We start from the raw sequence: 12,821 nt of genomic DNA, 5'->3' as shown, positions 1-12,821 counted from the left end.
TACTTTGTTCTTGGTAATTTCGAGATCTGATACCTATATACAAGCTTCAGCAAGAATAGTTTTGGTGGCCTCTCAAATCATTTTATTCCATCAAGCCAATTACCGAATTTGGCGTGGAACTAAATATAAAATTTTGAAAGAATAATTAATAAAAAAGATACAAATTAAACAAAAGGGTGGTCTATCTCAATCTATATAGACCTATAGATCAAAAATTGTATTCATGGCAACAGTTTTGATCCACTAATAAAAAATTACCCATGGTTTGAAGGAGTCAACAAAATGCAATTTATGGTTTGAACAGAGGGGGCAAGCAAAACAAGTCCAGATAATATCTAAAATAATTACATAGAATAATTTGAAGGATAAAAACCTAAACTAATGTCACCGTTGGCTATGTGTCCTTGGCTCGGGAGAAAGAAAGTGGTTGCTGCCGGCAGTGATTGCGGATGCAGTGGCCACGGTGAGATGCGATGGCGCTATTGGAGAAGCCATACGCGGGCGCTGCGAACAAGGGTCACACATGTGGACGTGAGAGACGGTGATAGAGATGCGGCGACGCTAGTGGATCGGAGGAGGTGGACACAGGGGTCACGGAGGCTCAGGACGTGAGAGACGGTGGCGAGATGCGGCGGCGCTGGTATTGAGGCAGAAACAAGGGTGGTGGAATTGGGGTCACGGAGGCCAAAGACGGGATAGGCGGTAATGGAGATGGAGATAGACGAAGGAATGAAAGATAGAAGGGATGTGGCGTTGTTGGTGAGAGGTGAACGACGATAGGAGAAGAGTAGCTGACAAAGATTCAAATCTGAGGATTGAGGGTAAAGTGCTTTGAGTTAGAAGAAATTTACTTTTTAGTGTTTTGGGCAGAAAAATATGAGAGTATAGAAAAGAGTTTTTTTGTATTAATTTTAATAAAATATAACATTTAACTATAATTAATTATATATGATTATCGTATATATGTATGTATTTATATTTGTATTTGTATACAAATAATATTTAATATATTTTTAAAATACATTAAATTTTAATTTTTTAAAATTATTTAATTATTAACTAATTGGGATTTATAATGCTATGTGTCTGTATTGTATTAGTTCACATAAACAAGGTATGAATTTTTTCACAAATTTTAAAATATGGGAGCAATCACTTTTTTTCTTTATGTTGGTTGTTTGTTACAATGTTAGTTGTACTGGCTTCCAAGATTTTCTCTTATCGATATTAGTTAATGAAAAATATCAAAATTATTTTCTGGATATTGGGTATGCTCATCGACAAAGAATTTTGATTACTGTGATCTGAGAACTAATAATACTGGGATGAAGGCTTATATAATTAGTTCTCTAGTTCATAACCAACTATTAACACTAACTAGATAATATTATCGTATCATTTGCTTCAAGAAACTTAATGTGGCAATCGACCACAGTTGATTAATCATGGAGTCGGCTCCTCATTGGTGGAAAATGTGAAGATAGGCGTGCAAGAGTTCTTCAACCTTCCTATGAAAGAGAAGAGGAAACTATGGCAGAAACGAGGCGTTTTGGAGGGGTTTGGTCAACTCTTTGTTGTATCTGAGGAACAAAAGTTGGATTGGACAGATTTATTCTACATTAATACTTTTCCGTTATCTATAAAGAATCCCTACTTATTTCTAATTTTCCCAAATCATTTAGATTTGTCTCCCACTCTAATTAGATGTGTTTCATAAGTATTTTTTTTAGAGAGTTATTACACATTTAAATATTTTTTATAACTAAATTTAATTAAATTAGACTAAATTTAATAAAAATTATTTTTATTATACGTAGCGTGTACACATATACTTTATTAATATAACCGAAATCCGTTCTACTTTGTATTTGTTTTTCGTGCGCCTCTTTTTCCTTCTTTTATTGGTGATATTGTTGCTACGTTTTGTTTTTGCTTCTTCTTCTCTTTTTTTAAATTATTGCAGTTATTTATTCTTTTTTCTGTTTGATATTTTTCATTTTTTTGTTTTATTCTTCTCAAAAAAATAAATTAAAAAGAATTTTGAGAAACTGAAATAAAAAGGAAAAGATGAAAAAAAAAAGATGACAAAAGAAGAAGACGAAGTGGAAGATGATGAGGAGGAGGAAGAAGAGTTTTGAATTGTGAAGACAACGATACCAAATGCACCGAAATTAGATAGTGATTGTGATACAATTAACTCATAAATGTACCGAAATTACAGGAGTTTCTGAATTTATAGAATGCACAATTTTTGGTTCATTTGTTATTACACAATGGTGTTGTTATAATAATATTTCGGTTCATTTGCAGTCCACGAGTGTTGTCGATAAACAATTTGTCCTAAAGATTGGGATTGTAACACCCTAACTATCAAAATGTCACACTTTCGGCTGCGTCACTCTGATATCTCGGGTATTACAATGACTCTTAAAATATTTAATACTAAAATATAAGTCTTTTTAAAACTTAAACCGTATTTTTGAAAAAACCATTTAAAACAAAACATAAATCCATACTTACAACCATATACATACATATACATAGTATTAACTTACAAACTTTACATAAAACAAATCCTATCCCTCTTACAAATTGTGAAATGTTAAAAGGCGAGAGAAATATAAATACTAAAATAATACAAAAATATCGTCTAATCAGAAAAGAAATAAGCTCTTTTGAACTTCGTCGTCCATAACCTGAAAGAGAAAAGACCTGTAGGGGAGTGAGAACATCGTCTTCGCTGGTTCTCACTACAGGGTTAGAGAATTGATATAATAAGATACGTAAAATAAAATTGTTTAAGGTACAGTGAGTTGTTCGTCTTATGTGTCTTTTCAAAATCCGAAATCCTTTTTAAAAGAGAAATCTGTTTATTCTTCAAAATCCAAAACCTTTCGTATCAAATATTAAAAGTTTTCCTAGACAGTATGAATGACTAAACTGTTCCAAGTATAGGTTCATTAAGTTTATACTGAACCAATTTGATTTTTCATACTTTACTAAACCAAAAATACAAACTAATCACGGCCTCCAACCCATCATATAATCAAACACAGTCTCAGGCCCAAACAACTCAATCAACATCCAATTCACCACAATCCAACCAGTTTCAATTATAAACACAAGTAGAGAGGTTCAAACACAAACAAAGCAACTACATCAAGTATAGCAATTAGCAGTTAAACATAATTATTCACATAAGCAAACCAATTACAATATGCACACCCAAACAACGTCACATAGATGCATATGATGAATATCTATCCTATTGGCTCGTGATATTACTTGTCGGTCCATAAATGCCAACTCGATACATCCTTTTGGATGTAGCTTTTTTGCCACGCCAGAGATATAGTGCCCTGTACACTCTTGCGGCAAAGAATCTACTATGCCAGAGATATAGTGCCTTGCACACTATTGACCCACGGATATAGTGTCGGGCACACTCGCATGCGTAACCCAAGGATATAGTGTCTAGCACACTCTTGCGGAAGAAAAGGTTATCCGTCATAATTCAACTCAGGGATATAGTACCTTGCACACTATCTTTCCAAGGATATAGTGCCTGACACATTTTCCACAATCAATCAGGCTCGAAATCCTATTTAAAAAAAAAACATTCTTACCCACAAATATCTTGACGGGCACACTTTCAATACTCAACAAGTTCATCATCCCTTTCCAAGATCCAAAACTCATCATCAATTTCTAAATTTTCAAATCAATTTCCTTTAAAACCAAAAATCCAAAGAGAAAAAAGTGAGAAAGATAGAAAAAAAAGAATTAGTGAATTTGTTAATTTTGGAGGAAATTTTTTTTTCATAATTATAATGAAAGAATATTTTGTAGTTTATTAAATTAGTAATATAAAATATAAATTATAAGTTATATAGAGTGAGAATGATAGGGAGAATTAGAGAAGGAAAGAGAGGTAGATAAGATGATAGACGAAAAAAATTTATTAATTTTGGAGGAAATATTTTATCTTAATTTTAATGAGAAAGTATTACGTGACATATTTTAGTTGTTAAATTAGTAATATAATATAACTATAATTTAATTTTAATATTTTAATTTTAATTTTAATTTTAATTACAATTAAAGAATATGGTTACATATATAATTAGTTATTAATAATGATATATAAAAGAGATAGAGTGAGTATAAAAATAAGAGAAATAGGGTGGGTGAAAGAACGAGAGAGCTAGAGAAAGAGAGAGGAAAAAAAGGAGAGAACTCTTTAATTTTGGAAGAAAAATTTTGATTTCAATTATAATAAGAGAGTGAGATGTAGTACATTTTAATTATAAAATTAATAATATATAATAGATAATATATATATATATATAATAACTAATTTATTTTAATTATTTAAAAAAAATTCCCAAAATCTAGAGCAGCAGCATTTAATTTGTTAGTACTTAATCATGAATCATGATAACGAGCATCCGCAATAATAAATGATTGATAAACCTCTCTCACAACTCACAACTCACAACTCACAACGCACAACTCAAAAAAGAAGTCGTCTCAAGTCTGAACCAAAATAATCAGGACCCACTAACGACATCAACACTTTAACTCGCAGCATGTTCCACTCTTGATTCCGAACTTTTTACCTTACGCTATAATAGTAGGAGACACTAGACAGATTAGTACTAATGAATTACTGATGATAGATCTGTTCCTTTTACAGTTTACTCTTTGTACCGTTTTCGCAATTTGCAAATTAGCATTCTCTATCTAGCTTTTAGTTTTTGCATTTCTGCCTCAAAAATAACTCTTAGTTCAAAACTGAAGTGAAATGATTTTAAAGTCAACATCGACAATTCAAGGATCAACCCTAAATCCCAATCCAACTCTTCGTTCCACTTTGATTATTCAATTCATTACACATATCACTAACACTAACCATTTTTGTTGAGTTTTGACCACTGTTTGGCTATTTCTCTTTCCTTCCACAACCACCACCTCACCGATCCACACGGGAGGAAGATAACATTTTTGTTTGTGCATTTATTTGTTTTTGTTTTTTTTTTTAGTTTCCTCTTGCCTTGTAGAGTGGGGAAAAAAATAATAAAAGCAAGGTGACTCATTTATTTAAGTAACGTTAATTTGGGGGGAAAGAACGTGTGGTAGTTAAAAAGCCTTTGGCTACTTCAAGGTACAAATAGGTAGATAGAGTCTGCTGGAAGATTTTTTTTCATGTTGCTTTTCGAAGATCCTTTTCTTGCTGAGGGAGCTAGGAGGACCCTGATGCATTTAGAGTAAGGTATGTATGAACCCAATTCAATTTTATGTTAGCTTTTGGTTAATTTTCTTTATCTATTATGTATTAAATGCTTCTTGTTGCTGCTGGAATCTCTACAAAGTCTTCTGGTTTGCAAGCTAAATTTTCAGCGACATATGTTTATAGATAGTATAATTAGTTAATTTTTTGGCATTTTTTCCAGTGTATCATAAGGATTATTCATTGTTGTAGTATTGTACATTGAATCTGTTAGAAAAATCGAAAGTCCCCTATGGTTTCTGTTATCAAGTTTGCGTTTGATGCTTCTTCGTTTGTGGAAGTGATCGTTTTCTGCATGTTGTGACAAGGGCAAATTAATTAACATACTTAGTGCATCTGAGATGAACTTAAGCAGAATTCAACTATTTAAAGAGTAGGATTCTTCTCTATTCATTAATTGGTTGATACAAACACTAAAGTTTATGTTTGTGGTTGTTTTATTGGTGATTACATGATGATGAATTAGAATAGAGGAGGAATTGAAAATGCCTTGTAGTTTGTAGAAAACGAACTATGCACCCAAATTCTTTGGATGTTTCATTCCTTTTCTAAGTCTGGTATCTCTTGACGCAATGAAATGCCACTATATGTGTAAGAATTTGAAATTGATATCAAATGAAAGGTGAATGGATGTAATTTGCAAAAGAAATGAACTTGGTTAATTGATCCTGTAAAATAACCAGCATTGTATGTATCAAGAAAAATCTTCAGTCCCTATGACTGGATCATTTACTGGTGTGCATCGAGGCTAGGCATCGACCTGATTTAGCAGTTGAATTGCACACGTATTACTGTATTAGTACCATAATTATGGCTATTTCTTTTTCTGCAGAAATTTGTTTTTAAACTTCAGAACTGGTTGCTGGTTGCTGAACCAAGAGAATTGAAGGTTGGTAATGGATGAATCTACTGAGAAAGTTCAAGAAGGCTTATGTGCTACAGATGCCGATTTTAGAAAACTCTACTCAGTTGAGGGGATCTCAACTAAAGAAGATGACATGCAAGAAATGGAGATAGCACTTCAAGCCTTAACGGAGATAGACTTTCGCTTAGCATATTTTTCTGAAAAACTAATGAACCTGCATGTACTTTATATTTATCTGTTGGCCCGGGAAAATGATCTCGAGGCAATAGATACGAAGGATGACTGCATCTTGGCAAACTTCTTTGAGAGGGCGATGACGTTTGATCTATTGTCTGGCATTTTAGATTCAGAGGTAAGAGAGCTGGACAATTTCATGGACACTCTGCAGGAAGAAATTGTTGATGCCCGTCGTAAAATATTTTCATGCAGACATTTGACAGAAGTTTCTCATATGATGGAAGAAAAATTGCTTGGCTGTGAAGAATCTATGAAGCAGTTTCAGCAGCAGCTATTGGAGTTGAAGATGCAGTCAACCCAGTTACAGAAAACAATTGCTGCTTTAAAAGATGATAATTGTAAGTTCAAATCTCTGCTAATTATTTTATGTTATTTTCCAAAAATTGTATACTGTGGTAACAGTTCTTTTCCCAGTTTTGGATGATTGTTCACTTTTCTCAATCACCTGTGTAAACAGGCAAAATGGAGAGGGTCTATAATTTATTGGAAAACAGTCAACTGATAGATATGAAAGTAAAATCCAGTGATCAGATGGTTGAACAACGAAAATATCTTCTTCGAATGCTTGAGAAGTCCCTCGTGAGGGAGCTAGATCTTGAAAAGAAGTTAGTGGAGCTGAGGAAAAATGAAGAGCTAAAGCTGAAACTTCACTACACGGAACAGGTAGCGTTTCGTATGGAAGAAGCAGCAGAAGTAGTTTGGGGAAGATTTCTAGAGGCAGACAATGCCGTGGAGGTGCTGATGGGGATTTCCAAAGGTCTAATGGGGCGCCTCCAACTAACTGAGTTCAACCTCAATGGTTCTATTCACCGAGAAAATGAGCTGAAATCCAAAATTCAAGATTTCATCGAACAAGTCAAGGATAAAGATGCCGCTATAGAGAAGCTTGAGAGATGTAATGCCGAGAATATGCAGCTGAAGTCTGAAGTGTTGGCTTTAAAGGAAAAGGTCAAACTCCGCGAAGAAGAGCAAAGGGATTTTGAGCTTCGGCTAAATTCTGTGATTGCAGAGAATGAAACTAGTCAAGAGCAACTCATTGAACTGGAAAATTTGGTTGTTTCCCTCAAAGAAAGTGTTGACATTGCCGAAAATCGGGCGGAGACTGCAGAAGCAAAGGTTACACAGTTAACTGAGACCAACATGGAACTTAATGAAGAGCTGAATTTTCACAAAGGAAGTGCAAGTGCTGCAGAGAAGAAAGTTGGTTCACTCGAGAAGCAACTAAGGGAATTAGATAGCCAGCTGCAGAATGCAAAGGCATCTTCTGAAGCAAGTCAAGAACAGCAGAACATGTTATACACAGCAATATGGGATATGGAAATATTGATTGAAGAGCTAAAATCAAAGGCTTCAAAAGCTGAAAGTAAGAAGGAGAGTGCTGAAGAGCAATGCATTGTGCTATCCAATACTATCTTAGAACTTAATAAAGAATTGGATCTCCTCAGGTCCAGCATGATCAGCATGAAATTATCTTTGGATCATGCTTGCAATTCAAAATTATCCAGTGCCAAAGAAATTGATACCAGATCCAAGTTTATCATGGATATGATAATGCAACTAGCTGCCGAAAGGGAGCGTATCAATAAACAGGTATTGACTTCAATAAGTTACATGACAATTGTCATTACTACTGCAGTTCTTTCTCTTTCTCTCTTCTTTGGTCGTGTCAAAAAATAGTTATACATTATTCAACTATGTATCTAAACATGATATCATAACTGTTGGCATTGTTCTTCATGCAGCTACATGCTTTGAGAAATGAAAACAAATGTCTGGTAGAGAAGTTACAGGATATTAAAATTGGCGCCCCTCTAGATGCTTGCAACAACGGACTAAATAATAGAAATGAAGATCAAGATTCCAACATTGACTCAAGCAATGGTAGCTGTACAAAATCATCTGATGAAGAAGGAGCAGATCCCTTGAATAACACCTTCAAGGCAGGTACTTATCTTTTTCACTAGTTGAGTTCAATTTAGGTGTTCTGTAATTGGCTCTGCTTCATAGCTAGTTCCTTGAAAAGCATTGATGCACAAGTCAATTAACTCAATGGAGTTCTTTCAGGGCATTCATTTCCATTAGTACATAATACCATTGGCATGTTGCCTGATATTTGAATCTTTTGGCACCAATGATGATACTTATCAGCCAATGCACATACAAGGAATATTCTCTTGAATCAGTGATAAAAATCTAGAAATAAATTTATCCTTATTTTAATCCCCTGAAAGTTACTTTACACTGGTAGATTCTGAGCTGTTTTTATCTGTAATATTATTACTATTATCATTATAGGAGAATGAACTTAGAAAGATCAATGTAGACTCAATAAAGCTAATATAAGGTTGAGGTCTTCCCGTATGCCATTGTAGACTCATTCTATTCTACAATGAGATGTTCGCATAATTGCATTGACAATGGACTTCAGATTTTCCCCTCGTTGTCATCATCATTCCTATGGCTATGTTCTATTATTACCTTCTCTTCATGTTACATAACATGGTCGACAAAGCCTTCTAGAAGGCAACCTTGCTAAATGCTAACATGATGGAGCTTACTTCATTTCTCTCTTCCCAGATCACCTTTCGTTTGCATGGTCACTACAAAAACAGTATTTTAGAGCTTTTAAGCATACTTGGATGCTATGGTAATTCTTAGAGCAGTGAAGCAAAATGCCCTACATTAATCAATACACAATTGATTTCTTGCAATAGTATGTTGGAGAAATCACATTGAGGTCCCTTTGATTAGTCATGGAACTCAATCTCATGTCTAAAAGAGAGTTCAGTGTCATTTTTACAAAATATATGGATGTTGAGTGTTATATTAATTTTGATATAAGAGGAGGTTAGTGTGTCCATTTTTAAATGGAGGGTATGGTGTGTAATACTATTGCCCAATCTCATGGAAGGTCCGTGTAATTTATCCTAGGATATTTATTTTCTAATTTCTACATTGGAAACTACAAAATTAGGATCTTGCATTATACAATAACAAATTCCAAGGTCATCCACACTGCAGTGATCGTTATTTCATAATATAATATTTTCCCTTAGATACTATTATACTAAAGCTTCCCTATGTTTTGGTTTCTGTTATTAGGTGGGTGAACAAGCAGGAGAGGCAAGCTCTGAAACACAAGCAGTATCATATATATCATCAAGCAAGTCCTCTAAATGGAGGAACTTCACAATACTTTTAATGGCACTGATCATTATTCCACTGGTTTCTGTGTTAGCTTTCTTCTTATTCGATAATGAAACGTTTTCCCTTTTGAAAGCTTCATTTGATGGCTAAGTTATGATGTAGGACGTAGAAATTTTTTGTTTGTGGTTTGTCCTCAAGTCCTTTGGCTTCTGCTCTGTATATCTGTTCATGTGATCCTACTATCCTAGAGTTGGTGTAAGCATATTATTATTATTACTAGTGTATGAACCGTGCTGGGAAAATTCATAAAAGTAGAAAAAGTATTTATATTTTTGAATATTTAAAAAAAAAACACACACACAAAACAATTACTATTTCAAAAAATTTATAAAATTACTATTAAAATCAAAGTTTAACTTGAAAATAGTAAGTAATCATTATTTTACACTTTTTCAAAAGTGAAATAATTATTCATTGATTTTAATATAGAATTTAAAATAAAATTAAATATTTACATTAGAATCCTATTTTTTCAGAGACTTTTCTATAAACAACATTGATGGTTGAATTTGCAGATATTTTTACGTGATTCATGAGTAAAATTTTTGAACTTCTCTTGCTCTTAACTCTTAAAAGTGTCACATATAGTTGGTCACGTGTAAAGATTGGTTTGGGCAAGTACAATCCAACATGAGATAAAGTTTGTCCTTGAAACTTATTAATTGTCATAGTAGAAGATATTATTATGGGGACCTGTCTTCGCTAAAATCTAACTATGACAGTTTCATTTGTTGGTACCATAATCAAAGCAATATGATAAATGTTGTTACCCGTTAAGACTTCATATTTTATGTCATGATTTCCAAGCTTTCTAACTTATAGCCTTGTACCATTACAAAGACCACTATATTGGTCAATATTCCTGAGTAATATTACCGGAACACCAACCTTGAGTATTAATTTATGTGGAGGCAAACCAAAGCAATTTATGTTATTCAATAATTCAGGACCATAGAGATCTAGTTGACTCTCCATATTTTTCTATAGAGTCTCATATTTTTTGTTAGTTTGAGCACCTGACAAAACTTTCAAAGGTAAGACGAATTCACGGTTGAATGAACGACATCTTGTCTCGATCCTTGTAAAATGACACGAAAGATTTGTCTAAAGTCTCCCCTAGTACAACCACTTTTTCTCCAAAGGGCAAATTTTTGTTATACATTGGAGAAAAACCTCATGATATCACCCAAGCATTTATCAAGTGCTTCATAGTAGTACCTAATAACTATTGGAGCCTCATCCTAATTATAAGTTTGGCTTTCAATAGCAACATTTCTTGAGGGGAACCAGGTTTGATGTTACATATAGAATCCTCAGTTATATTCAATGGTATTTTGAACCATGAGTGTGACGTTCTTCCATTGGAAATAAGTAAAGATGCAATGTCACTTGAAGCAGCGGTTAATACAATATCACCCCTTGAACAAATTTCAACGGAGGCATTTTTCTTGAACTCATCCCTATTAAAGTTTAGTTCTTCCTTGATAACCATTTTGATTAACAAAGAACTATCAACTTCAGTTGCTAAAGGCATAGGAGGATAGTCTTTCAAGGTCTTACCACTAGAATGTAAGATCTTGTCTATATCCATTAAGCACAACTGTTTAATCTCATCATCTGACATAGTTAACTCTGTATATTATATTGTACTGTAAAAATTCAATTAATTTAAAAATTATCAATCATGAAGGACTTTTATAATTGTAGTTAATAAAAACTCACCTCTCATATTCATCATGATTCTTTGTCAATACAAAATATCATTTGAGAGTTCATGCCAACATCTATCCTAGACATGCTCTGGTCTTGAGATTTTGGATGTTAGTAGAATGACAAACAACCTCCTGACTATGATCCTAAGGCCCACGAGCTTGCTTCCTTAATTTCATCCATGAATTCTCTATCATCTTGCAAGAGTCCAAGAGTGAAGCATGCATCTCTATAAGTAGCATGAATTGTTCCTCCTATTGTTCTTATATCTTGAAAATTCATACATCTTCTTTGAGTATTCAAGAAAAGCCGTTGGTAATGTTCTTCGGTACTTGTTGCAAAAAAATTAGTTAAAACCCCACTTCTAAGTTGCTAAATGGATTAGGCTACACGATTTCAATTATTATGTAGCTACACATGCATATAAAATTATTTTTTTCTATAAAATAGAGAACAATGATAAAATTGTATAATCTATAGAGCATTACATTATAACTTTTGAAAGTTATTTGAACATTTGTTTTTCAATGTAGATAAATCAAATAAAGTGGATGTGTGGTGCATGCTGTTATGATTTTAAATTTAAATCATCAAACAATAAGAACAAAATTGAATATAAACTAATCATTACCTGTAGGTACATGAGTCAACCTTCCAATTGCAAAGTCTTGCTTTCGAAGAAACCACTTCGAAGCATCATCCTTCCAAACAAACTTGGTTGGAAACTCAGCATAAGTCAGACTTCGAGCATAGGGGTATGACATGATCACCACCATTCATCCTAAATGGACTTATGAGATACTACTCTTTCGACGATACCCATCACATTAGAATTTTTATTATAAATCATAGGTTGCTCATCCTCCAAATGGAATAGAAGTCTAATCACAAATAGTTCTTTCTCTTGGATTTCGTATCCAAATAAATGCCAAATTGCCTCATATGCCAAAATGTACCTACAATCATAGTAATTCCTAATTTCGTCAACAACTTGTGTGGCTTCTAATGAATAACCAACATTTTATAGGGTAGTTGTTACACAATCATTGCACTTGTGTACATACTTAAATAGATACTTAATAGAACTCGTTTGGCATATGTATTTCACATTTATGTGGCACCCAAACTTGAGCAACAATTCTGAGTTATACAGAACAATGAACTTATTGTCTAGTACATATTCCTTTTTCATCACAGTTCGACCGTTATCAGTATGCCTATATTTGGGAAATTCAGCTTCATCAATAAGTGTTCACTGCCTAAACTCATTGGGATAAAACTTTGAACATGATCCATTCTTCATGCAAAGTGAATTCTTGTTATACGGAAGACCCCATGAACCATGTACCATGTAAACATCTAAAAATTGAAAATGACAAATGAGTAAAATATTATCTAAAACATAAGATTTTAATAAGGTGTTGCATTGACACAGACTTACATCCCAAAATTTTACCAAAGATTTTTCTCTCTTTTAGGTCATCAATTAAACCATCAAGCTTGATTTTGGAA

The 12,821-nt window shown here is 33.4% G+C and overlaps 1 protein-coding gene across 3 annotated transcripts; it reads left to right on the top strand.

Annotated features, from left to right (window-relative positions):
• The first annotated feature begins 4,450 nt into the window (after positions 1–4,450).
• LOC112802740 (WPP domain-interacting tail-anchored protein 2) lies at positions 4,451–9,850 on the top strand. 3 transcript variants are annotated; one of them, XM_072237851.1, is made up of 6 exons: positions 4,661–5,272; positions 6,123–6,507; positions 6,585–6,730; positions 6,850–7,982; positions 8,135–8,332; positions 9,495–9,850. In XM_072237851.1, the coding sequence occupies exons 3-6, from the start codon at positions 6,607–6,609 to the stop codon at positions 9,687–9,689; spliced, it is 1,650 nt and encodes a 549-aa protein (XP_072093952.1). In that variant the 5' UTR covers positions 4,661–5,272; positions 6,123–6,507; positions 6,585–6,606; the 3' UTR covers positions 9,690–9,850. The 3 variants fall into 3 exon arrangements, with proteins under 3 accessions (XP_025701870.1, XP_025701869.1, XP_072093952.1); XM_025846085.3 differs by having other exon boundaries at positions 4,451–5,272; positions 6,123–6,730; positions 8,135–8,336; XM_025846084.3 differs by having other exon boundaries at positions 4,481–5,272; positions 6,123–6,730.
• The last annotated feature ends 2,971 nt before the right edge of the window (positions 9,851–12,821 follow it).

This window comes from Arachis hypogaea, chromosome 5, assembly GCF_003086295.3.
Source record: "Arachis hypogaea cultivar Tifrunner chromosome 5, arahy.Tifrunner.gnm2.J5K5, whole genome shotgun sequence".
NCBI lineage: Eukaryota > Viridiplantae > Streptophyta > Magnoliopsida > Fabales > Fabaceae > Arachis > Arachis hypogaea.
The sequence above is the reverse complement of the archived record's forward strand: the minus strand, read 5'-3'. Positions and strand labels throughout refer to the sequence as shown.